The sequence below is a fragment of the Cavia porcellus genome, unplaced genomic scaffold (genome assembly GCF_034190915.1).
Source record: "Cavia porcellus strain 051 isolate PalLab524CR breed Dunkin Hartley unplaced genomic scaffold, mCavPor4.1 scaffold_18, whole genome shotgun sequence".
In the NCBI taxonomy this organism is placed as follows: Eukaryota; Metazoa; Chordata; class Mammalia; order Rodentia; family Caviidae; genus Cavia; species Cavia porcellus.
The window spans coordinates 37,384,130-37,411,321 of NW_026947501.1; the positions used below are offsets into that span (position 1 = coordinate 37,384,130).

General features: G+C 43.4%; 1 protein-coding gene across 1 annotated transcript in view; it reads left to right on the forward strand.

Annotated features, from left to right (window-relative positions):
* Kcmf1 (potassium channel modulatory factor 1) overlaps positions 1-27,192 on the forward strand; it is a 74,016-nt gene that overhangs the window by 26,334 nt on the left and 20,490 nt on the right. Inside the window, exons 2-3 of the mRNA XM_063229648.1 lie at positions 19,233-19,400; positions 22,794-22,933. Coding sequence (XP_063085718.1) covers positions 19,233-19,400; positions 22,794-22,933 — 308 coding nt within the window. The remainder of the gene's footprint in view (positions 1-19,232; positions 19,401-22,793; positions 22,934-27,192) is intronic.

Genomic DNA, 27,192 nt, shown 5'->3' on the forward strand with positions numbered 1-27,192 from the left:
AACCGGAACCAAGACCCTGGAAATGAATACCATTTTTAAAAATTAGGAACATGCAAAGTTATATTAAACTGATCTCATAAATGTTATCCAAAATGTGGAAAATGCTATTAAAGAAATTATCCAAAGATTTATGGGTTAGGGATGTAGCTCAGTATTTAGAGTCCTACGTCAAGGCCCTAGGTTGGATCCCCAGCATTACGGAAAAAAAATAGATTTTAAGTGTGCTAATGTAACAATCTTTCCTCTTTACCAATGCTGCGTGTGTGTTTTGAAATACTAGATAATTTCTTTGATAGTGATTTCCATATTCTGGAACTTTTATGGTGTTTATTTCCAGGGGTTGACTTAGGTTCATTTTTTTGTTTTTGTTTTTGTTTTTGTGTCTGGTAAGAATATTTCACAGGTGCTGAATACTTTATGTTTTATACCACACTGAGATACCCATCATGTTTGATTGAGTGGCTTCAGGTGTCACTGTGTCCCTCCCCTGGGGTTCACTGATGTGCCCTGCCTGCATCGATTATTGCATAGTGATTGAAGATATTCTTATTGTCTGCTTATTCATTAAATTTCTTCTTTTTTAAAATTTTATTTTAAAGGGGGCTGGGGATTTAGCTCAGAGGCATAAGCGCCTGCCTTTCAAGCAGGCAGTCGTGAGTTCGATCCCCGGTACTGATAAAAAGGAAAAAGACAAAAAAAAATTTTTTTTTTTATTTTAAAGAAAAAAATAACAATTTCAAAACATGATAACTAGAGGGTAACAATGGTTAATACATTGCATGTAATCTTGTTTTTTTTTTTTTTTTTTTTTTTTTTGGTCTTTTTCGTTTTTATCGGTACCAGGGATCGAACTCATGACTGCCTGCTTTCAAGGCAGGCGCTTATGCTGCTGAGCTAAATCCCCAGCCCCGCATTGCATATAATCTTTAGTTACTCAGAGCACAAGGTATAAGTATCTAATTGTCCAAATAGTGTTAGCGCAAACTTTTCTTTTCAATGAACTAGGAGAAATTAGAAGTATAACTATCTTAACTATCATACACACATACATACACACACATATATATTCTCTCAGCTTCTCACACTAGGAAGAAATACAATGTTTATACATATATGAGCCTGATTTATTTCACTTACGAGTATGGTCTCTAGTTGCATCCATTTATCTAAAAACATCTAAAGTGTATTCTTTATGGCTGAGTGAATTTCTTCTTGAACTCACTGTTATACTTTAAAGAAATCAATAAAATGTTCTATGAGAAGAAAACAATGGTATGATGTATAATAAGACAATATCTTTCAACATATAAATGCTCAGGGAGCTGGAGATGCAGCTCAGTAGTAGACACTTGTCTTGCATGTGCATGGAGCTGAATTCCATCCCCAGCACCAAATAAATGGGAAAAAAGGAAGGAAGAAAACAAGATACAAATTCTTAGCAACAAGTATTTGAAGAAGTATGTTTTATTGGCAATTTAGGTACCACAGACTGTTTCTGTCAATGTCGTTTCTTTTTGAACATGGATGGTGTCATGTTCCAATTATATTCCTGTTAATTTCAATATGTATCGTGCAGGAGTACAGTATCTACATGTAAAGTTGAATTAGCTTCTGAGTTCAATAAATTATATGCAGGTTTTTCTGTTGAGCCATTTGAAAGTCTGGAAGAAAGGTGGGAGAGTCCTTCTTTACATAGTGCTGTCCATTACACTGCAGGGCAGTGACCGCTCGAGAGCCAAGATGACGATCATTGTGACACCAGATATTCATAATACCTTTGGAAGGGAATAGCATCCACATCGAGAACCACTGGTCAGGATATATAAAAGAAGGAAAATCAAATAACCAATAAAGCAAACATTTCAAAACAGGAAAGGAAAATCATCTTCTTTTTGCTGAATTTATATTTCAAAGAAAACTGTAGGCAATATTTTCCATTATTAGAATTAATAAGATAGTTTAGTAATTGACAGGGTTGTAGAACAAGGGTACAAATTAGTGTGCATTTAAAATTTTTTTGTACCTCCCTCCCCCTGTTGGAATTATTTCTTCCTGACTGGTATAGGTTATAAGGCTATAAACAGTTTATATATTATAGGCATATACTTCTTAGTTGTCTTATATGTATGTCTTATATGCTTTTAGTTTTATTATAAACATACCACGTATCCCTTTGCTGGCTTCTGGACTTCCTCATGCTCATAATTTTCTGGTTTGCTTGGTGAAGGGTGACTTCCAGAAGGAAGGGGGAGTGTAAAAGCATTCAATTTAGGGAGAAGAGGTGGACATACTGTAGATGGGTGTGGGGGGTGGGAAGTTGGTCATGGAGTAAATAGACCCGGGTGGGAGAGCATTTTGTGCAGGAAGCAGGTAGTGTGAGGGACCTTGTAGTAGAGTTGTTAAGCTATGGTCAGTTTAGTTACTGTACCTCATCTACAAGCGTTGAAAGGTCTTGGGGTTGAGGAGCTTTAGAGGCAGGAAGTGATTTGAGGCAGGGTCTCACTGTGTGGCCTTGAACTCACTATATGGCATAGTCTGGCCTTGAACTTGTGGCCACCCTCCTGCCTCAGCCTCTGGAATTATGGGATTACTTACTTGACCTTGAACTACAGCAAAAAATACATTTTATGTTACCCAGAAAACACACTAAAAGGAAACTAAATAAAAGTTTCATGAAATAATGCTCTAGCCATTTGCAGTATGAGCTGATAATTTTCAGTTGTGCTCCATATTTTGAAGAAATACTAGTGAAATTTACTGAGTTAAGTGAGTCTCCGTTTGGAGGCAATGCTTCATTTATTTGTAGAGTTGAGGATTGAACCCAGGGCCTGATGCATTGTAGGCTCTATTTACATCTGCAGCTGTTTTTTTGTTTGTTTGTTTAACAGAATCTTGATAAATTGCGCAGGTTGCAATTTGAAGTTGCAAACTTGAAATTCTCCTGCTTCCGCCTCCCAAGTACTCAGCCTCATTATTTTTATAACAAATACTTTAACACTTGCTGATTGTACTAAAATAAAATTAATATTCTTGACTTTAGCTATTACAGTGAGTACCTGCATCTACTTTGGGTTTTTAAAAACAGGGTCTCATTATGTAATTCAGGTTGGCCTTGCTCACTGTGTAGCCCAAGCTAGCCTGGAACTCCTGATCCTCCTACCTCAGCTTCCAGAGTGCTGGAATTGCAGACATGCACCACCACACCTGGCTTCTGCATCTACTTTTATTTCTTTGGTACCATAGATCAAACTCAAGATCTGGTGCTTGTCAGGCAGGCGTTTATGCCGCTGAGCTACATCTCCGACCCTCTGCATCTACTTTTAATAAATGCTTGAACTTAAAAGAAATGAGATTAAAAAGACCATATTAAAAAGTGCCCCAAAATGTAAGAGTTAGAAATGTGAGTAGACACTAGAATGGCAATTGTTAGGATGAATAAAAAGAATTACTTGTATGTGACGAGAAAGGCAAATCTTAATTGATGTGGGAGTTACAGCCAGCCAGCCTGGAGAAGTCAGAGCAGTGTCACGTAGTCTCACAGGAAACCTGGCAGATCTACCACTGCCTGCCTACATACAACTATAAACTCAGACACTCTTGGATAGGTGGAGCACAGTAAATGGTGGTTTGAAAGAATAAATAGTAACAGCTGTGTGGTAGTCTGGGCACATTATTACAATAAAAAAGTAGCAACCTGCAACAAATAAGTTTAACAACCTTCATAACATAGATTTCTGCTTGTCATGTCACAAAAATGCATACAAATAGAATGATATTGATGTGACTATTTTGGTGTTTTGTTGCTGACTGATTGGTTTGGTTTTGTTCGGTTTAGAGGCAGGGTCTTTTTGTGTAGGTTTTAGCTGGTTTTATACTTAGAATCCTCCTGCCTGAGCCTCTCTAGTGATGGAGTTACTTTGCAGATTTTTAAAATAAAACTTAGCAAGAACTCTGCTATGTGTCACTTTTGATTTAATAGACTTTGGAAATCTGTATTACCTATTTGGAAGGTGTAGCTATAACTGATACAGGTATGTTGTAGTACTACAAACAACTGTTGTCAGATTTTTGGGGAGAGGAATGGTAAACAGGTTTTGGTAGGCTCTAAATTGAGCAAAATAATTTTCTCGGTTTCTAGCTAGTGGCTGTATGAGTCAGGGTTCTTCAGTGACAGAACCAAGAGGCTGTGTTTATAGACATATGAGAGGGGTTTACTAGTATTGGCTCACACGATGATGTAGACTGAGAAGACCTGTGACTGGCCTGGAGCCCCAGGGATGCTGGTAACTTGACCCAGTCTAGGTCCAAGAACCAGGGAATCCCAGAACCCTGCAGGTCCTCTCTGAGGGCCAAGGCCTAAGAATAGGGTGGGGAAGTTGCAGGGTGTGGTTCAGATTCCACAGTCTCTGAGCTGGAGAGTGTGAGGTGGTGGACGAAGAGAGAGCAAGTTGATTTCTTTCTCTTTTGATTCCATTTAGACCCCAGGCTGATGGGCAGCACCCCTCCTTCAATCCACTTCCTTACCATCAGGCTCCCCTAGAAACCCCTGCAGAGACTGAGAGGGAGCTCCCCAGAGTGCTGTGTCCAAGGAGGCCCAGCACTTAAACCGTAGCATCACAGAAAGACACCCTCCTGGATGCAGCCAGATGGAATTCAGTTTTTTAGATGTTCCTCAGTATAGTCAGATTAACACTTAAAATTAACCACCACAATGGCATACCTGGAAAGTGTTCACCAGCACTGTAAATAATGTTTTGTGTTGGAATGGAAAGTGGAATTAAATGTTATGCTTAAATAATTTAAAAAGTTTTGTTTTTGTTTATTTTTTTTAGTACCCTTCTTGCATCTCCAGTGATAGACTTGGAAAGGGCTGTGGATACTGGACAGTTCCCTCCCTCTACCTTTCTAGACATACTGAGCCAAATGCCCAGCCCTTTGCTTTTATTTTGAGACAAGACTGCTAAGTTGGGGCTGGGGATTTAGCTCAGCGGCATAAGTACCTGACTTGCAAGCAGGCGGTCGTGAGTTCAATCCCTGGTACCGATAAAAAGAAAAAAAGAAGACTGCTAAATTGCCCGTACTGGTCTTGAACTTGTGGTTCACCTGCCTCAGCCTCTTGTGTAGCTGGGATTACAAGCTAGCACCACATGGACAGCTCTTTATTTCACACTTAACACATCGCAAGATGCCTGGCATCTTTGGCCCTTTTCCCCAACAAATACTGGTAGCAGCCCTGCCCATCACCTTTGTACCAAAAAGTCAGCCAAAGGGTTCCGTAGCACCCTTGGAGTGATACCTCTCCTCTGAGAGCTACAATGACTGATTTGAGTACTTACAGATGGCTTTGAGATCCCCTAAACTAGTAGAATTTACTTCAATTTACTCCTTGTACAAGACTGTATGTTTCCTAGTGTTGATAGATGTATTTCAGCTAGCTTTGTTCTTTACCATTATGGTTTTCAGACCTCAAGATACATATTAATGGCCCTAGTAAATTCATTTGACCGAAAATTTAGCATCGCGTGAAATATCCAGATGAAATTCATTCATAATGTAAGCGAATCATGCTTTGACTGAAGTACTTGTCTGTTTGCTTTTGCTTTTGCTTGCTATTTCCCCCCACCCCTTGAAACAAGGTCTTGATGTATAGTTCAGACTGGCCTTGGCTTCACTCTCAGTGGTCTTTCTGCCCCGGCCTCCTGCATGCTGGGATTACACTCACGTGCCACCATGCCCAGCTCTGTTTGCTTGTTTTCTTAAAATTTTTTCTTTTTAAATAACTTTGAATTTATAGAAAAGTTGTAGAGATAGTATTTTCCATATACAATACTCCTTACTTGGTCTCCCTGAATGCTAACATTTTATACCAACCTTGCACCTTTGTCAAAACTAAGAGGGAAAACCATCTCCCACCCCCCACCCCAGCACCCTAAGGAACAAAGAAGCCAGCACTGATACATTGTTACTAACTTACTCTGGATGGTTTTCCCACTGATACTCTTTCCCTAGCAGCATCTTAGGATATGGTGTTGCATTTGGCGCCTCCCTTTTTGAACTCAGTCCTCCTGAGTTAACTGGGATGCATTGTCTATGTGCTTGTTCTCTCAGCTGTCACTCACCCTTCCCATTGCCCCTCCCAGCCCTTCTGGTGAACCTCCCTTGTGCCCTTATAATTTTTTAGACATAGTTTCTAGGCACTTTGTTATTAAGTCAGTATGTTGTAGTTGTTTCCCACTTCAGATGAGATAGCAATAATGTTCTTTACATATGCTCTCAGGAGAGTAAGGTGTGAGAGAATGACAGTTGCACAGCTTGTCAGTGCAGCCTCAGCTTGCTTATTTGTTGGCTTTAGCGCCTTTGCTTCAGTACTGACCCCAGACAGGACTGACCCCATACGGGCTCTGGACAGTGAGAGACAATGAACTTTTTGGGTGGGGCAGGCAGCTCCATCACTAGGAAAGGAAGCCAAGTGTGCTTCATAGGAATCTTTTTTTTTTTTTTTTTTTTTTTTGTCTTTTTCGTTTTTATCCGTACCAGGGATGAACTCACGACCGCCTGCTTGCAAGGCAGGCACTTATGCCGCTGAGCTAAATCCCCAGCCCCTCTCTCTCTTTTTTTTTGTCTTTTTCGTTCATAGGATTCTTAGTTACTTTTTTTACTGTTCATGTTGAACCTTTTGGGGTTCTCACGAACTTGGTTGAATTGGACCTTTTTTATGAATGATTTTGAAAATTTTGGAGGGTAATTGGCATGCTTTCGTTACCAAGGAGGCTCTGTGGGCGTGGGGTATGTGTGTTTGTGTGTGTCTGTTACAGTAGTGGAGATCAAACCCCAGGGTCTTGCTCATGCTAGTTAAGTACTTTGGCACTGAGCTACATCTCCAGCCTCAAGGAGGTATTTGAGTGAATAATGTACTTTTCGTTGTTGTAATGCCTGGCTTTTTATCATTTCCCATTTTTCTGTTCGTTGCAATACAGGATTGAGCACACGGCCTTGCACATGTTCAGCAAGCACTGTACCGCTGAATCACATTCTCATCCTTTTCTAAGACAGGGCCTCAGGAGGTTACCAAGGCGGCTCCAGACTTGGTTCTCCTGCAGCAGCCTGGGTAGCTGGAGTAGCGCATGGCCACCACTTGCCTGACCAGTTTGTTAGTTCTTGCTCCTTTCTATTGCCTTTTTCTTTTTCTGTTTTTAACAACTCTTTTTTTTGTTATATTTGTTGCAAACAATTCTCCCTGTCTCTTGTCATTTAACTTTGTTGACGGGACTTTTTAACAGTATTGAGGTTTTTTTATATTTAATATCAAATTTACAAAATACTTTCCCTGTCATTCTAATATATTCTTAGAAAGACTTCATGGCGGTCAGGTGGTGCACAGCTGTATTCCATCCCACAGGAGGGTCTCAAGGTGAGCCCCACTGGGCTGCACAGCGAGACCCTGTCTCAACCAAAAAGGAAGGAAGAAAGGAAGCCCAGCTAGCCTCACCCACCAAGAATTAAAAATAGCCTCTCACACTTTCTTTTAAGACATTTATGTCTTTTTTTAAAACCAATTAAACAATACTTGCCATTTTAGAGATATATATTCAGCCGTTCATTTTCTTGGAGGATGGGATTTCCATGTATGAGATGTGTGCCCTGAATTGAAAGGACTACTTAAAAGGTAGATATTCAGTAAAAAGAGAATAAACCTCCGTGCACCCACTACTCCAGTTAAGAAATAAATATCTCCCAGACATCTTTACCACTATGGACTGGACCTTTGTCTTCTTCATCCGCTTATATTCTCTGTATCCTCACCCTCACATGCCTCTTCCTAAGCCTCAGGGTGTTCAGGTCAGGAGCACGGAGCTCGGAGCTCAAGCCCTGCAGTGCACAGGAGGTCACTTGCACAGAGACTTGAAGCTCCTGGGAGGAGGAGCTTTCTTCTGCCTCCCTGCAGTTCTGGAGGAGCCCCAGAAACATCCCTGGACCAGACTGGATCAGGAGGAAGTCTTGGGAGGTCAGGCCTGTCGTAATGGGGTGCAGGGCTTGCCCACGGTTGGAGTGAGGTCGGTGCAGACAGCACAGGAGGCTTCCTGGGGCAAGCCGTCCTCAGCCAGCCACGTCTCCAGACGTCAGAGGAGGGTTTCGTCAGCACAGGGGTGAGGCCGGACAAGACCAGGAAGAAGCTGGACCCCACCATGCCTGGGCTCCCTTCTGCCCTCGGATTGGAAAGAAAGTGTGCAGTACTCTATGCAGTAGTGCAGGCATAGTCAGTTCTTCAGGTATGGTGGTTGTGTTCCATAAAGTTGACACAAACACTGGGTTAGTAAATGCAGTGTCTCTGCTGTAGGGGGAGTAGGTGGGTAGAGCCCCGCTGGCCTCTGCTTGTACAGCCTTTTCATCAGCAGTGCTGTAGGTAGCCTTGTTTCCTGTGTATTTCTGTTGAAAGACACTAACCAAGCTCGTCCAGGCCCTCTTAGGGATACCAGGCAGCACTTGAGCTTTATACTAGGGGATGTTTTAAGTCATAAAACCCACAAACAGCACAAGCTGTGGCCCTGAGTAGGCCAGGAGCTGTACACTTTTCCCAGTAAGAAAACTCAAACAAGAAGGCGGAGTGTCGTGCTGGCCTGTCCGCCCTGTGCTGTGTGTACTCAGCTGGCTGCAGGCGCCGAGGGAGTCAGTGGGTATTGGTGCCTGGACGTGCTCCATCAGGGAAGCAGGCAGGTGTGGTTAATTCGGGAGAGCTTTAGGGTTCGGTAATGTTCTGTAATTGGTTAGCTGGACAAGACGCGTTCGCTTTGTGACAGGCAGTGTGAAGCAGGACTGTGGTCTCAGGGCCTGGTGCCGTCCGCCCCCTCCAGGGGGATTCTGGAGTGGTGTCACTGCCCGGTGCAGCCTTGCTGCCTCGTGGCCACGTGGCCGTCATCCTGGGCGTCTCCCCTCCCTGTGCTCCTCCCTGTGACCGCACTGCTTCCCCTAGACTGAATCGCCTGCTTTCTGGTTCTTACTCTCTCGCTGTTCTTGTAGGTAAGACTTGTGTGTTTCCAGGGAAAGGTTAATGTCTGAAAAGTCGTTCTACTTTCTTCACACGGTGGTAACTTCTCAGGGTGTTGATGATGTTGGTGTGTTACCTTTTAGTGTTGAAAACAAGGGGTTTTGTTTGGTTGTTTTTAATCTTTTTGAGATAGCGTCTTGCTGTGTAGCCCGGGATGGCTTGAATTCACAGTGGTCCTCCTGCCTCGGCCTCCAGAGTGCTTGAATTACAGGTGTGAATTACCATACTCTGCCTAAAACAAAGTCCTTGATCTTTCTCCTTTCCTGTGTCTGTCTCTGAAAGCAAACAGAATCTTTTTCATGCTGCTCTTCTGACTCATGGCTGGTGTATAATGGCAGCCCTCCCCCTTAAAATTTTAATATATTTTATTTTGTTTCTTGAGACGGGGCCTCACTGTGTAGTTTAGGCTGACCTTGAACTCCCTGTGTAGCCCGAATGGCTTTGAACTTATGTGACTTTCCTGCCCCAACCTCTCAAGTGCTGGGGTTACATGTGTGCACCACTAGCCTGGTCTACTCCTTCCTTTTTTTAAACTTTCACAAGGTCTCACTAAATTGTCTAGGCCATCGTCAAGCTGCAGTCCTCCTGACAGCCTCCCAAGGAGCTGGGGTCACACCCGGCCCTGGTCTTTTCAATTCTTTGTGTGGAATGCTCTGAGGGCATTTCAGATTCATGCTCTCCCAGGAAGTTTTCTTGAGTTATGTTGTTATTTTCTTACTGTCAGAGTATAGAAGCTCTTAAACTGGTGCTCCAGTTTTTTCTCTTGTGTTCTGTTTTCTGTCTCCTTTTTGTTCTCGTCATCCTCCCTTTTCCTCCTCTTCCTCTCCCCTTCCCTTCTTCCCCTTCCCTGCCCTGCTCTTCCTTTCCTTCCCCTTCTCATCCCTCCCCTAGTTACCTAATCCCTCTGTTTTCACTGAACAATGTACCTTATTTCTGTGTCGGTGACCACTGATTCTTGGTCATAAACCCTGTGTTTAATCCTCTTTTCCAAGTAAACTGTTTTCCCCTTCAAATAGAGTGCAGTTTGGGAGAAGCAACTTAGCACCTGGTGGTGCCGAGAGAGCATCCTGTGGTCATCTCCGTGGTGAAGCCAGTGCTGTGGCACCCAGTGCTGCGCGGCCGAGGCGCCCGTTGGCTTTGCAGTGGACATGGCTGCTTCTCTCGCGCTTGTGCCCGTACTGGATCCGTTCTTTCCGTTCTCCTCATTCAGTTACTTGTGTTTTCCAGCTTCTAAACTTGTATCAGTATTTTGTATTCTCCTTACCCTTGTCAAATTCTTTTTTTATTCCATTATAAATTTTTTAAGACTTTGCAGATTCACCCGAGACTCTGAGGCCTTCCGTTCACAGATGTGTGGCTCATGTCTCGGTGCTGTCGTACGGGGCACAACATCCAGGGCAGCACCCACAAGTTCCAGGGTACCCATAATGTGACCGATGCCACTGAGGAACTGAGTTTTACATTTTATTTGATTTTAATAACTTATATTTAACACATAGCTGGTGGCTACTGTACTGGATTCTAGTGAAACAGGAGTTGGAATCCAAGTTCTGTTTAACTGTGTCTACTGTAAAGAAATTTTTTTCATGTTTGTTTCTCCCTGGTTTATTTACTTATATCATTGTGGACTCCTAGATCGCTGTGTTACACCGTAGATTATAACCTGTTATTTGTATTTATTTTGATGCTCAAATTGTTTCCAGTTTGGACAGTGGAAAAGGTTCCTTCCATGTCCTTCTAGTGTGTCCCTTCCTTGTTTCTGGATCATTCATTTAAGAAGTAGGTGTTTCAGGCTCAGGTACTTGTCCTGCACCAGCCCCTGGGGTCCCCATTTGGAGGACACTGTGTGGACACTGAGAGCTGGCTGCTTGCTTGGTGTGCCTTTTGCTAGTGGGTTAACACTACCGCTAGGCCTGGGGGCTGCCACGCATTTTAGTGACCGTTACTGCATGGGACAGTCCTGATGAGGTTTCCTTTGCTAGACAAAGAGACACGCTATGGCTACCAGGGAGGCAGGCGGGCAGAGGCCTTCTGGCCCATCTCTGCACAGCTGTACTTGGTCTCAGTGGGTTGCAGCTGGCTGATGATCAGGGGACCCAGAGACACCAGGCCCAGAACCCCTCTGCTGCTTGAGGGGCGCCGACCTATTCTCGGACCTTCTCTCTCCCTCTGGGCCACCCATTGCGTGAACATAGTCCAGAAAATGGCTGTCCACAGAGTCTGAATAACTGTGTTGGCAGATTTTAAGACCATGGTTTCTTAACTTTTGGGCTGGGAGAGGCTTGTGCAGTTAAGTAGCATTTGTGTGTGGTGCTGGTCACAGTCTCCCTCGTCCTCCCCAGTGGTTATAATGGAGAATGTGCCTTCCATTGTTGCATAGCCTTGGGCAACCAGGAGAGGGACAGAATGTGGACCTAGCATCGGGGAACAGGGTAGAGAACAGCAGCTTGGCACTTAGAAACATAAAGAGCAACAGAGGTCCCGGAGAAGGGAGGCTTGTGGGTGGCCTGAGGCAGCTCTGCAGTGCAGAGGGCCTGGTTTTCCTTTTTGCTTTCTTTTTTTCCACTTGCTGATGAAAATGCAGGTCAGTTGAGCAACTTCTTTCTATCCTGTACTTTATGTAAGTTTCTCTCAGTCTTGTCCAGTTTGTCTGTGTAGGTCCCTCAGTTTGAAGTCTGTAACGGAACTGGAGCAGACAAGAAAAGTAACGCAACAGTTGAGGGGAGGCTTCGGGAGGGCTTGTTAGATTTTAAATTGCTTAGTCTAGAAGAGAGGAGGTGACTTCTTGTCCTGGGCGAGTTTTGAAGGCGAATTTAGAATAACTGCTCTCAGTGGGAACATGGACATTGTATTTCAGAGTTTTGAAGATGAGCTTCTTGCGAGGCTGCTCAAGACAGGGCGCTGTTGATGAGGCTGGGACGGGGTGCGGCGCAGCGTCTGCTGTGGGGTCTGGGACTGTTCTGCTGGGTGCCTTACCCACCTGGGGCATTAAACAGATGCCACTGAGCAAACCCTAAAGACATGCACTTCTAAAACAAAGGCAGAGTGTTCTCAAAAGAGATGTTTTAGCAGATAACTCTTTCTTCGATTGCTTTTTAAATGGTCTAGGTCTGGGTACTTACATTTGTTTTGCAGAATTACTACTTATGGACTGGCATATCCTATCTTGATCATTTTCTGTTCCCCTCCCCTCTCCCTCGCCCATAACTTTTTGTCTTAACCACTGGTTTTCCACTTACTTCCTGTGTGCCTTTGGAGTGAGTTAGGAGTGGAGTGGAGTGAGTGGAGTTCTGTAAAAGAACAAGAATCCAGTGGCTGAGTTTTTAAGTGTTTTTTTCCCCAAAATATCCCTACAGATTTGAAATTCAACGTATTTCTTATTAGTATTCTCCTTTACAAATTTCTGCAAAATGCTCATGCAATCACTAGATATTTACATAAAAATTAGCACCTTCCCTAAAGGCTCTAGTCTTTTGGTTGAGCTAGAGCGTAGAACCAAGCTTGCTCTGGCCTCAGACGTGGGCCGTCAGATCTTCTAAACCAAGGGCTAATTTCTCTCCAGCACTCAAGGAAGTAATGAAAGTGAGTTGCACATATGTATGGTGTGATTTTAATTTCCTTTTTGTTTTGTGGCCTTGAGGATAGAACTCACAGCCTCCATTGAGCTGCTTTTCAGCCCTGAAAATAATAGTTGTATTTTTTTCATTAAAAAAGTGTTAACTATAAAAAACGGCAGTTAACCAACATTAAGAAACCCCCTTCCGCAGCAGCTGCCCTCCCTCATCACCTCTCGGCAACTTGCAGTGCCACTGCCTAGGCTGGTGCTGCCTCCTGGTGGCCGACTCCTAGAAGTGCTTAGCGCGCAGCTTTTGCATACCTGCTGTTCAGCCCCTTCTTTTTCCCTCTCGTCCGTCATTCTTGTATCAAAATGTATTACGGATGTGCACGCATCCCCATCTTTCCCTCCTCACTCTATTCTTTTGGCGGTGCTGAGGATGGAGCTGAGTCCTTGTACATGCCCAGCAGGTGCTGTACCTCTGGGCGGCCTGCACAGCCCTTCCCGTTTTGCTCTTCCTGTCCTCCTCTCTTTTCACTCACATCCTTCATTCAATAGGTATTCGCTAAATCCTTGCACCAGTCTAATCACTGTGTATCCCTCTTACTTCATTTTATGGTCAGACTCCGAAAGCTCCCTTAGGAGTGCAAGGCCACTGTCACTGAGATAGTGACAGATGCAGATCAGGCAGTTGTTCAAAATGAACCAGCTTCCTCCACTCTGAAAACTTTTAGAGATTGATTAAACTTTCTTCTTTGACAAAGTGCCTAAGAAAGTTCTTAAATATAATATGAAGCCTTTCTTTTCATTTGCTTTGTTGGATGGATTTGAGCTGGTTGGAATCAGTTGTTCTTAAAAAGTTTTCACCAGGTGCAGTGATGCACCCTTGTAATCCCAGCATTTGGGAGGCTGAGGCAGGAGGAGTTGAAGCTGTGAGATCAAGCCAGCCTGGGCTACATAGTGAATTCAAGGCCACCCTGGACTGCATAGCAAGACCCTGTCTAAAAATAATACTAGTGATGATAATAATAATAATTTGTATCATACTTTTTCACCTATCTCATGACTTTGTGAAGGTTGTTAAAGTAATATATGTAAATCATCTGGCATTGAATGAGTAATGAAGGAAGTTACTGCTAATACCACTTACTAAGTTGTGAGCTCTATGTAGCAAAGACTTTTATTCACTACTGTATGCCCAGAAAAATTTCAAAACATTTTTTCTATCTTTCCCCTGCTTTTTCGATGGTGTGAGGTGCCGAACCCTCTGGCCTTCTGCTTGTTAACCAAGTGCTTTTCCTGAGCTGCATTTCTGATCCCCTCCAGCAAATGTTTGTATTTACCCCTGTGCCTTAGTGTGAATAGTGCTTATTCAATTAATTCAGAAAAGATGGATGGATGCTGAGACAGGAGGGTTGGAGGTTGGAGACCAGCCCAGGCTGCAGGGAGTTCAAGGTCATCCTGGATCTCATAGCAAGATAGGGGTGAGGAAGGTAGCAAGCTGATTCTAGTCCAGAAAGAGTTGGAATTGCTGGGTGAACGTATCTGTTTCAGACAAGAAAACTAAGTGGGAAGGACACACACTGTGAAGCCTGCGTAGTGAGTTTGCCCTGTTTTACAGCTTTGATGTTCTGAGTCACGGGCTCTCTTCTAGATCTTGCTCTTGTCTCCTGACTTTAACATTTCCCTTTTCCTGCTCCTGGAATCTCTTCAGCTATGTATGGGCCTCCTCTCTGCCCCCATGATATGTAATCAAACCCAGGGAATACTGAATACATCCCTGGCCTTTTTAAAATTTTATTTTGAAACAAGGTCTTGCTGAATTGCACAAGCTAGACTCACAGACTCGGAATCCTCCTGTCTCAGCTTCCCATGTGGCTGGGGTTGCTGGTGTGCACTCTGATGCTGAATTGCAGGTCTTCTCCTGTGACACAGAGATATCATTTTCCTCAAAGCTCTTCCTTCGAAACATAGCATAGATTTGAAAAATTAAATAATTAGGTATATTTAATAGATTTTTTTTCTCTGTTCCTAATTCTAAAAATAAGTGCTTTTTTTTTTTTTTGAGACAGGGTCTCATTGTGTGGTTCAGATTGCCTTGAACTCATTATGTGCTCCAGGCTGGCCTTGAACTCTTGGAGATCCTCTTGCTTTAGCTTTCTGAGAGCTAGGATTATAGACATGCACCATTCTATGTCCAGTTTAAAAAGAAATACTTTTTTTTTTTTCAAAGTAGCCCCTAAAGTTACATGCTTGTTTGTATGACTTGTCTCTCTGTGTCTCTCTCTGTCTGTTTTTGACAGGATTTCAGTACATATTCCACGTGCAGGCTGGCCTTGAACACGTGATCCTCCTTCATTGGCCTCCTGAGTGCTAGGATTACAGGCGTGTACCACCGTATCTCACCCCTGTGATGCTTAACTAGAAGGGGTGATTTTCCACTCTTGATTTGTACTCCCACCTTATGAAACATTGTAAAATGTGGTTTAGATTTCTTTAGCAATTTCACTTCTGAAAATAATCCTTCAGCCATCTTCTGTAAGCAAAATAATTGTGGCAGCTTTTCACTGAGTTACTGTAGTTCATTTTAAAAATTGGTTTCATGTTCATCTTTGCATAACTTAGTGCTTAAATGTAAAGAGCCACTTCTTGGGAACTACATTTGTCATCATAAATTTATTTTAGTAATACCAGTGGTACCTCAGTTCATGAACTGAATTCATTCCACAGTTCTGGAAAAGGTAGCTCCCAACCTGTTCATCATGTGGTGCAGGGTTTGAAAACAAAAATGAAATTTTGCCTAGCTCTTCTATTTGCAAGCCAAATTGTTCTCAAACAGAAGGGTTTGTGAACTGAGATACCACTGTACAGTTCTCTGTGCAGTTCTCAGTGTTATTGTATAACACGCATGATAAATAACCTTTTTGGGAAGTTGCACTTGGAGGGTGCCTGAGCCTTGGCAAAGCCTGACATTATCACACGGGTTTCTCCCTTTAAAATGCTATAAAAAATACATATAAAAACTTGCTATATTTGCACACAACGGAACACTACTCAACCATAAAGAAAAGTAAATTTGAGTGATTTGTAGGAAAATGGATGCATGTTGAAACCTTAATATTAAGTGAAAGAAATCAGACACACAAGCTTAAATAGCACATGGTTTCTCCTCTAAATAAAGAGCAGAGTAAGAGATAGAAGTAGGGCAAAAGATCTTGCTCAAATAGGAAGGTAATCTAGAGCAGGGGGAAGAAGGGAGGGAAAGGGGATAAAAAGTAATTAAGATGTGTTACGTACCTGCATCAACTCTACACAAGGAGTGTAACATTATGTACTGCAGACCTGTACAATCAAAACAAATTAAATAAAAGAAGCCAGGCATAGTGGCTTATGCCTGTAATCCCAGTACTTGGAGGCTGAGGCGGGAGGAGCACCGAGTTTGAGGGTAGCCTGAGTGCGTAGTGAGTTCAAGGCCAGCCTGGACATATAGCAAGACTCTGTCTCAAAAATAAGTAAAAAGAAAAAAGGAAAGGCATGCATAGTATTTCAGTGACTTTTCCGGTTCCCACCAAAGCTACTGTTTCACTGACTTGTGTTCCTGGCTTTTTTATGTATTTGTTTCCCAGAAGGAACTTCATACAAGGTAAATGCTGGGCATGTGAGTGTGTTCAGGTGTGGCTTTTTTGCATAGAGGCCTCAGATACACTGTAATCTTTCCATTTAGGGTCTGTGTCATTGTCAGACTGAAATTACACTGTGTTCATTTGCATCCTCATCTGTCTCACTCCCTCAGTGAGTGTGATTGGGGAAAGGATCACAAATATGCCAGCATCACCTGTGGTGAGACTTCTGCTAGCTACCATCTCCTACGCTAGTAAATGTCTGGCTCACTCAGTTTTGCAGGATATATATTGTATTGGTCCATAAAACCTAAACTTTTTTTTTTTTTTTTTTTTGTCTTTTTCCTTTTTATCGGTACCGGGGATTGAACTCACGACTGCCTGCTTGCAAGGCAGGTGCTCATGCCGCTGAGCTAAATCCCCAGCCCCAAAACCTAAACTTTTACGGGGAGGAACAGTGCTGGGGATTAAACCAGTAGCTCACCTGTACTAGGCGTGAGCTTGACACTGAGCTACCCTCCAGCTCAAAAGCTTCTTAGCAGGGTGGGATGTGGGCCAGTGGTATAGCTCTTGTCTATCACATGTGAGTCCCTGGGTTCCACTCAGCACTGGAAGAATAAAGGAAGGGAGAAAGAAAGAACCAGGCACTCTGTAAACCCAGCGTTCGCGAGACTGAGGCAGAAGGATCACTGTGAGTTCAAGGCCAGCATGAACTACATACTGAGATTCTGTCTCAAAAAAAAGAGAAAGGTCTGTTTGTTAAAGGGTAACAGTTACTGGTTGCAAGTGAAGCCTGCGACTGTGCCTTAAGTGAATAGTTTAGATGATTCCCAAAAGCGTGTGGGCCAGGAATGGTCAGCGTCTTCTTGCCGGTGCTGCAGTGTTCCGCGGCATCCCACGCTGTCCCCTCAGCTTGCTCATTCCACCGGCCTGGAAGCGCCCCCACTGCAAGGGGAGTCTCAGAGGGCCGCACCCGGGGAAATCAGTGCTCACAGTTGAGGCTACTCCTGGCCCCGAAGCTGACAGGTTCTTGTTCCCAGTGCTCCAGCAGGTTTCAGTGTTGCGCTTAAAGCATCGTCATGTTTGGGTGCTGTTTTGAATAAGTTCACTTTGAAATAGTTCATATTTCTGCTTACATGTCAACTTTTTAAGTCAAGGTTTATTCACCTACATGCTCCCCTGTCCTTGTTTATTGTGGGGTTTGTGTGTGTGTGTGTGTGAGGAATCGAACTCAGGACCTCACAGTTGTCAGGCAGACACTTACACCGCCCAGCTAAATCCCCAGTGCCCGTGCTTAATTTGTCTGCATGGCGCTTCCTCCTCTCTGCCTCTTTGCTTTTGTACTGCTGTCCCCTGCGGAGTCCCAGGAGCTGGGCGTCGCGTGGCCTGCAGAGGGAGCTGTGGAGAGGGCAGCGGACTCTGCCAGGGCTGCTCTGCCCAACACAGCCTTGCCCTCCCTCCTCACAGCTGAGGTTTTCCTATGGCTGCTCATTGCCACTGACACTGGACATTATTTGACTTTAGGGGTTCTGCTGGATGTAAAACAAAAGCTTGTGGTGGCTTTCTTTGCACCTCTTTGATGACTAATTAAAGTAGGCATCTTTTCATGTGTTTATTGGCCGTTTGTGTATTGTATGTTGTTGGTTTACTCACTTTTTTATTGTATGTTGGTCATTTTCCTTTATTAGACTTCCTAAAGTGTTGTGAATACTGCTTTGTTAGTTTGTTGGGTTGGGTTCCTTGGTTTGGTTGGATTGGATTTGGTTAGAGAGGAGAGACAGACAGACTGGGTATTGCTCTGTAATTCAGGCTGACCTTGAACTCACTTTGTAGCTGCAGTGACCCTCCTGCCTTAGCCTGTGGAGCGCTAGGGTTGTAGGTGTGCATCACCACATCCAGCTTCTGAATACCAGATTTTGCCTGTTATATATGTCATACTTATCACTCAGGTTTTCTGCATAAAAAAGCATATATGTGTGATTAAAAAGCTTTTTTCATGCTTGCTTTGGCAGCATATTTTTAAAAAAAGATTTTCCTAGTATTAGACTATTAGAGTTTTATTGAAGTGTTTTTTTAACATCTTGAAGTTCTTCAACTGCCTTTTGTTGTATTTTATTTTTTGTTTGGAGCCAGGGTCTTGCTGTGTAAGCCAGGCCAGTCTTGAATGTGAGCCTCCTCCTTGGCCCCCGGAGTGCTGGCATTATTCTTAGTATCGAGTTCCGATCATGAACGCCGACAGTCACATTTCGCTGCTTCTGCTAGTTCCTTCTCATGCTGCTTTGGGTTTTTATTTAATGGCATAAAGTGTACTCATTCTTTGCATGTTTGTTCCTGTGAAATGCTTGATGGTGAGACTCATTTATGACCACTCTGAATCCTTTGCTTGGGTTTTTGAGAGCCATGTTGTAGATTTTGGGCTCATGGCCTATACAAAGACCGCGTGTAGTTCTGACCTTTGGGGAGTTTTTACTTTGTTCTCATTCTGCCTTCACCTGCAGGTGGGGTGGGAAAGCTTCGGAGGACGGTGTGTGCGCTCCCTACACGGCATGTGTAGCTCACTGTGCACCGAGGGGGCTCTGGGCGCGGCTCTCCGAGGAAACCACTGCTTCGGTCTTTGCTTCCTGTCCAGTGCCCTGCAGCATGGTGGAAATCTAAACTCAGATTTTTACCTGGTTTGCCAAGTGTGCTTTGTCTGAAAGCCCTGCTCTGTGCTTTCAGGTGCTAGTTCCTGTTTCCCTCAGTTTTTACCCTTTCTAAACTATCAAGGCCTTTCACAAGGCACTTTTTCCACTTGATCAAACATTTCAAGTTATTTCCGTTAGGAGCGTGACTCTGCCCCACTGAGCATCCATGCCGCTACACTTGGGGGAATCCTCCCCGCGTCACTTGTCATTGTTAGTCACTTTGGGAAGGATGTGTAGTATTAAATGAAACCCTTAAACATTTATGCAAATGAAACGGAGAGTGGCCTTTCACAGCTACTAATTAAAGAGATGTCTTTTTTTTATAGGTGTCAGCTGTGATGCATGTTTAAAAGGAAATTTTCGAGGTCGCAGATATAAGTGTTTAATTTGCTACGACTACGATCTTTGTGCATCGTGTTATGAAAGTGGTGCAACAACGACAAGGCATACAACTGACCACCCCATGCAGTGCATATTAACGAGGGTAGATTTTGGTGAGTATTCAGCGCAGACGGCAACAACGACCCTTCGCAGTTTTGTGTGTATCTGTGAAGGGGAAGAGTTCTGAAACATCCGGGTGGTGTGGGTGAGGCTTCCTATTCATTAAAAAGAAAATGAAGCTGACTTTTACATTCTAACTATTGTTTCTGTCAGTCATCCTTTACTTTTTATGAAACACATTACAAAATATACACAGCTGACAAGTTCTGACACAGTACACATGGGACAGAGTCCAGCTGTTCTTGCTGGCTGCTCCCGGGCACCCGCTCTCGGGCTGTCCACCAGAAAGCAGGGCCCTTGTGCACCTCGTAGAGGACACGGACCATCTGTTTAAAAAGCCACAGTGTTTCTTATTCCGCCAACAGAGTTATTACTGTCTTTTATTATAGCCCTCCTTGTGAGTATTGAGTGTGTGTCCAGTGGTTTGGTTTGCATTTCTCTGATGATTAATGGTATAATCATTGTGTTCATTGGCCAATCATGTGTCCTCTTTGAGGAAATGTCTGTTCACATCTTTTGCCCATTCTAACAAATTATGTAATGTGCCTTTATTACTAGGTTGTAATAATTCTCTAGATATTCTGTACACAGGTTCCTTAACAAGTGAATGGTTTGCAGACATTTCCTCCCTTCCTGTTGTCTTTTCACTTCCAGAATCGTGTATTTTTTAACACAAAAGTTCTTTGTTTGTTGAGTGCTTTTGTTGTCATATCTAGAAAACTGCCACCAAACCTAAGGCCACAAAGATTTAAACCTATGTCTTGTAAGAACTTTATAGTTTTAGTGTTTGCATTTAGACCTTTCATCCAGTTAGAATTAACTGCATGTGGAGTCAATAGAGAGCTTGGAGAGTATTGCCATCTTAATAAAAATAAATCTGCAGGGCATAGTGGCCCATACCTTAGTCGTACCACTCAGGTTTGAGGCCAGCCTGCACTATATATTGCAAGCCCCATCTCAATAACCACCACCCCGACTCTCCCCCACTCCTTTTGAGACAGGCTTTCACAATGCCATTCAGACTGGCTTTGAATTTACTTTGTAGCTCTAGCTTTGAACCTCATGGATCCTCCTGCCTCAGCCTCCTGAGCACTGGGGTTACATGTGTGGGTCACAACACCCAGCTCCAGAATGAATAATAATAATACTAAATCTGATGATTCATGAGCATAGGCTATTTTCCCACTGATTTTTAGGTCTTTAATTCTTTTGACAACAATTATATAACTATCAGTGAAAGTTATGTACTATTTCTGTTAAATGTAGTCTTAATATTCATTTTTTTCTATTATACACAAAGTTTTTTTGTTTGTTTGTTTGTTTGTAGATTTATTGTAAGTGTATAGAAAAGTAATTGATTTTTGTTTTTTTCCGTTTTTTGAGACAGGGCCTCCCCATGTAGTCAAGGTCAGCCTTATACTTATGTTGTAGCCCAGGTTGTTCCTCTTCCAGCCTTTTGAGCACTAGCAGTGCAGAGATGTGCTACTGTGCCCAGCTGAGTTTTGTATGCATATCTTGTATCTTGCACTGTTACTGAAATTATTAGCTTGGATAGGTTTTTAGTAGGTTTCTTAGGATTTTGATAGAATAAGGTCAAGTCCGCCAAAAATGTATTGGGCTCATTTTAATTCTCCCTTTCCATCTGGATGTCTTTCATCTATGCTGGTTAGATTTCTGAAGAAAATGTACTTTCTTCCTTTATTTGATTTTGGGAGAAAGCATTCAGCCTTTACCAGAGGACAAATGGATTATGGGTTTTTGGTTTATACTCTTTGTTGTATAAGGAAATACTGTTCTTTTTTTTTTCTTAATGTATTTATCCTCAACTATCACATGCACCTGACAGTCTTGTGCGTATAATAATTGATTAATACCTAATGTGCAACTAATTTTAAGTAGCTTAAGTCTCAAAGAATGTAAACAAGTCTATCATTTAATGGGTACTATCATTTTCTTACAAAAGAAATATTATGCTGGTAAACTTGCCACTTGTTTCATGTTAAAGAATTAGATGTTCTTACAGTGAAATAGTGTAACATACTAAATATATTTTGGCTTTTTTGTTACCAGTAGAGAAAAATAGGCATTCCCTGAGGTGTACCAATGAGGTGCATAGATTGTTCCCACAGCATGGGTCGTGGGTAAAGCGTCCTGTGGGGGTGCTCCAGCTCTGCTCAGGTTCGCATCCTCGAGAACGGGATGCTGCGTGCCCTTCCTGCTCTGAGAGTAGGGCGGCCAGTGGGCGTGTATGGTGCGATCGAAAAATAGGTTTTGTTTTTGTTTTTTAATTTATTATAATAAAAGATATTGCCAAGTGTAAGTGTAGTCAGCATGAGGGGTAACTTGAGGGAATTAATAGCGGTGTGCCTTTTACTCTGATCATTTCTTTTTCACTTAAGCATTCACTAAATTTTTTACCTCCTTTGTGCAGTTGCCTCATGGGAGCTGGTGTATTGACCAGGGACATCTTTTCTTTTCCTTTGAGTACCTGTGTCCCTGTATATAGTACTCTCTGCTGATTCTCTTTGTTGATAGCAGTGTTGCCACAATATAAAAAGAGATAAGGAAAAATTAAAATTAAATACAGATCTAGAAATAATAGTTTCAAAATTAAACAGAGGGGAATGTGTGTTAGTCAGCTTTCTGTCCCTGTGACAAAACACCTGAAATAATCAGTTTAAAAGGCAGGAAGGAGCCAAGTGTGGTAGCCCATGCCTGTGATGATGTCAGCTGCTTGCAAAGTCAAAGAAGCAGGTTAGAAAGTTTGAGGCCAGCTTGGGCAACAGAGACTCAAAGCCTTAATAAAAGGGCTGGGGCTGTGAGTGGGTAGAGTGCCTGCCTGGTGTGGTTCAAGCCCCAGTGTCACACATCAGAAGGAGGAGGCAGGGTTTATTTTGGCTCACGGTTACACAGGTTTCAGCCTGTGGTCACTGGGCCCTCTTACTTTGAGCACAGTCTGCATGGTGACAACATGTAGTAGAGGTCTGGTCCACCTTGGCAGCAGGGAAAGGAAGGAGCCAAGGTCCCAGTGTCCATTTCCAGGGCTTGCCCCTGGGACCTGGCTCCTTCCACCGAGGCCCCTCCTCTGCAGCGTTCCACCACTTACAGCAGAGCCGCAGGGAGGGGATCAGTCCTGTACCACATGGAGCTTTGTGGACACTTGAAGCTAGGGAGCGAGAAGGCAGTTTCAAAGGGTACCACAGGGCCCTGTGCAAGTCAGGGTATGAAGAGCGTAAACAGAGGTATGGGCACTCCTGGACAGTGAGGTTATTGGCAAGTGCATCAGGCATGCTGCTTCTTAGCATTGTTGTACTATATGAAACGTTTTCATGCATTAAAAAGCTGATGATAGTTATTCCTCAATGCAATTCCATTTTATTTTTCAGACTTGTACTATGGTGGGGAGGCTTTCTCTGTAGAGCAGCCACAGTCTTTTACTTGTCCCTATTGTGGAAAAATGGGCTATACGGAGACATCTCTTCAGGAACATGTTACTTCTGAACACGCGGAGACATCAACAGAAGTGGTATGTGAAGCAGCCTCATGTCTAAAATAGTTGTTGTAAAATACATTATTCCTAAAATTAATAAAGCTAGATCACCATCAGATACCTCTTTCTTGTTAATACACTGGTAACAGTTACTAAATCAACTTCTAACTGTAAATGCTCCAGACCTCAGATGCTATATTTGTGCAAGGGGTTTATTCACACTGGCTTTCCGTGCCCTATTGCTAATTGCACAGCATGAAGTGACCGGGTTCAGGAGTGCTTCATTAAATGCACTGTGGAAAAGTTGAAAAGACTTTAGTGAGACTTCACCGCGTCTCTTTGTAAAGTATTTTTACTGTTATGTCCTTGATTTGTTTCTTGTACAAGGAATTTTACACGAGGAAATACAAAACTCTTCACTTGTATAGTAGCAATGGTTCATTTCCAGGATTCAGTGTAGCATGTGACTGACTTATGTGGCTTTCATCAGGTTAGAAGCTTCCTGGGTCAGAGCTTAATCAAGCCAGGGACCCAGAATAGTACACGAAGCCTCCCCTGGAAAGCTCTTTGGATTTTTTTACTTAACTTCTCAGACAGCCTGCATCAAAATGAAAAATGACAAAACACTCCAAAAACTTCTCCCTTGCTTTATCATTGGTAATAACAGGTTAAGTGAAGGCTTGCTGTAGAACTGTAAGCATTGAATTGAAGAATTTTGGCACAAATAGTTACACATACATTAACTGAGAAGCCCCCAAATGTACTCAAAGCAAATTAATTAAAATCTGGAGAAATAAAGTAGCATGCTGAGACGTAACAGGTAAGGTATCTGAACTCGGCCAGAGGTCCCCTGGTTCCTTGCTTAGCTCTGCTGCACATCTGCCGTCGGGAGGAACCACGGGTTCACCTTTGTGCCTGCGGACACTGCCAGTCCCATGCTCCCAGGTGTGGTAAGGTTTCTGTGGTACAAAGAGCTGGTAAATGCACTTCATGCAGTCATTAAGCCAAATGTTAACATCTAACAGTAGGTTGGGAATGTTCTTGTCTTGCATCTAGGGGAGCCTTCGAGCGTCATTGTCACATTTACTACAATTCTTGATTTGTGTGTGGCCCCCCATAGACCCCCACCTCACCCACACTCAGCAGGCGCCCTAGCTGAGCTCTGGGCCAGCGTCTCCCTCTGCCTTTGTCTGTGAAGCAGTTTTGCCTCCCAGATAGCACCAGGGAAAGCGGTGACTCACTTGCTGCTCCATCTTGCTGGTTGTGGAAAACCTGTAATTGTTTTTCTTTTATTTAATCTCTCTTAAGTCTGGGTATTTTATTCACCCCATACAGTACTGTGGGGTGGGGGTGTGGAGAGTTTTCCTCATTGCAAACTAGGTATTCTTAAAATAGTGTTCTACTGTTATTACTCTGCTGGGCAGGACCACACACAAGTTTTCCCACATCTAAGATTAGAGAGTACAGTGAAAATTAAGTCCTTTTCCTGGATGAACAGCAGATTTTTTGAGCCAGGCATGAGGGTACCTACCTGTAATCCCAGCACTCATGAGGCTGAGGCAAGAGAATCACAAGTTTGAATCCAGGCTGGGCCACATAATGAGTTCCTGCCCAGCTTGGACTATATAGTGAGATCGTGTCTAAAATAAAATAAAAACCCAATTGTTTATTTTTATAAATTAAGAATTCACACTCATGGCCTTGTGTGTTCTATTTCCTGAAAGTGAATGCTTTTTTTTTTTTTTTTTTTGTCTTTTTCATTTTTATCGGTACCAGGGATCAAACTCACGACTGCCTGCTTGCAAGGCAGGCGCTTATGCCGCTGAGCTAAATCCCCAGCCCCTATTTCCTGAAAGTGAATACTCAAAATTTATATACTTCCTGTATCCAGTGCACAGTTTGAAAATTGAATACCCACCACTGACAAATGGTTGTGTGGTCTTCTCCCACAAGATGTGTGTCCCAGGATTTGCCTTTAAGTCCCAGGCTTTTAGTACATAGCCAGCCACCAAGACGGTCACCATTCTATTTTCTCATAAATCAGTTTCTGTTGAATATCTTAAGGCTTTCTCCCTCCTCCGTAGCGCTTAGTCTTCCCACGAGTGCACATCTGCCTCCATACCCACCTGTAACGCACCCAGACATTTCAGAGTGAAAACTGACAAGCAAACAGAAACTGTTACGAAAAGCTAGGGTGGAGACTGCCTGTGTACAGGAAGCCTGCATCCTTTATGTTCAAAGGTACAAGGATTTTCTCCTTTGGATCTGTAAGCGATGGACTAGAGCAAGCCAGTCTGGCTCACAGAGCAGTGTCTGTTCCTGTCGATGCATGTCCATCCACACCTGCCTGCACATATATGGAAAGCGTGTGGTCAGCTCTGATGTCCTCTTGTCCCAGTGTTTTGCCAGTTACGTTGAATTGAGACACTCTTGAATTGGATTGTAAGATTCAAGAGTGATTCCCATCATTTTGTAGGCATTTATATTCACATAGCGGCTTGCTGTGCCTCCTTTTCTATTCCTCTTTAACATTTTTCCAGATGCCCAGTTTATAATTTTCTGCTTCCATGCTACCCACCTATGTCTTTTAAATAACCTGTTTGTCCGTCCCTGAACGACTAACCCTAACCCTAACCCTAAGAACCAGACCCCTCTAACCAGCATCCTTCGGAAGATTCAGGGGCCCAAGGATATGCCATGGTAGAACCCCACCGTCACCATGCAAAGTGTCCACTCAGAGCCAGCGTAGCTCACCCGTACCTTTATTAGTCACTTTCCTGTTGCAGTACAGAATACTTTAAGGCAGAATAAGATGACTCAAAGGAGGAAGACAAGTTTATTTTGACCCACAGCCTCAAAAGTTTCAGTTCATGGTTAGGAGGTTCGAAAGCAGAGATGGCATGGGAGGAGGTCTGATGCAGAGGAATGGTGCTCACACCACAGCAGCCAGGAAGCAGAGAAGGCAGGAAGAGAAACCAGGAGGCACCCATCAGGCCACATGGCCAGCCTGCCCCTCCACCCAGCCCCACCTCCAAACGGGAGGCTTTGGGATGTAAACCACAACAGTGTCACCACTCAGCTGCACAGGGCCAGTGTCATGGTTAATGAGAATATAGTACTTTCACCATTTGTATCTTGGATATGCTAGGCGAGTGCTGTACGCAATACTTGTTTGTTTGTTTGTTTTGTGGTGTTGGGAATTAAACCCAGGGGGTCTATCCATTGAGCTACATCTCCAATCCTTTTTTAATTTTTACTTTGAAACAGTGTCTCAGTAAGTTGTCCATACTGGACTCAAATTTCTGATCCTTCTGCCTCAGCTTCTCAGAGTGCTATGATGACACCAAGCTCAGCAAAAAATTCTTTCTGTGTTTGGAAATGCATTGTCTTCACTTTTTTTTTCCCCCTTCCCTTTTTGTCTTTTTGAGATGGTCTCATAGTTCAGGCTGACCTTGAGCTCATTTTGTCACCCAGGCTGGTCTCAAATTTGCAATGATCCTCCTGCCTCGGCCTCCTGTGTGCTGGGATTACAAGCATATGCCACTACACCCATCATCTTTGAATATTTTTAAATAACAAGTATTTAAAACACATTTACTTGTTCAAAATCAAAAGGTAGTGCTTTTGATTTTCTGTTCCAGCCACTAGCATTCCAGGGAGTTTTGTTTTGTTTACCATGACTTCAATAAGTCATGATCTTGTGCTTGCCAAGCAGGCAACTTGTGCCACTGAGCTAAGTCCTGGGCCAGGGAAGATTTTTGAGTCGCTCTCAGAAGGAAATGGTTAGAGGCCCTGTAGGGGTTCTGGATCTGTTGTAGGGCAGCCCTGTATTTAGTTATCATAATAGTTTTACAGCCAGTTCTGTTAAGAAATCAGTTCCTTAAGATGATAGGAAAACTGAAGGCAGAATGGTCTGGGTTACTGTGAGAATGAAATGTCAGTGGTTGGAGTAGAGGCATTGCCATCTCCGGGGGGAGGCCCGGCTTCTGGGCCAGGTGTTCCTTGCCCTGTGCTTTCCCTTTGTGAGGTGGACTCCCTGGGGAAGGTGAACAGGACTGCTGGGAGGGGAAGGACCCTGTTGTGAGAGGCTGCTGAGCAAGACGGCAGGCATGGGCAACTTTTGTTTGCAGTTCTGTTTTGCTTTGGGCCTGTTCTGGTTTCTTTTGTGCCCTATGAAACACTGGTTTGTCTAGTTCAGTGTCCAGACTGAGTTTCAGGTTGGTGCGTGGCAGTGTGTTGAAGGCCGTAGAAAGCAGTATAACCCAAAGGTGGGAGTCCTCTGCAGCTGACAGCTA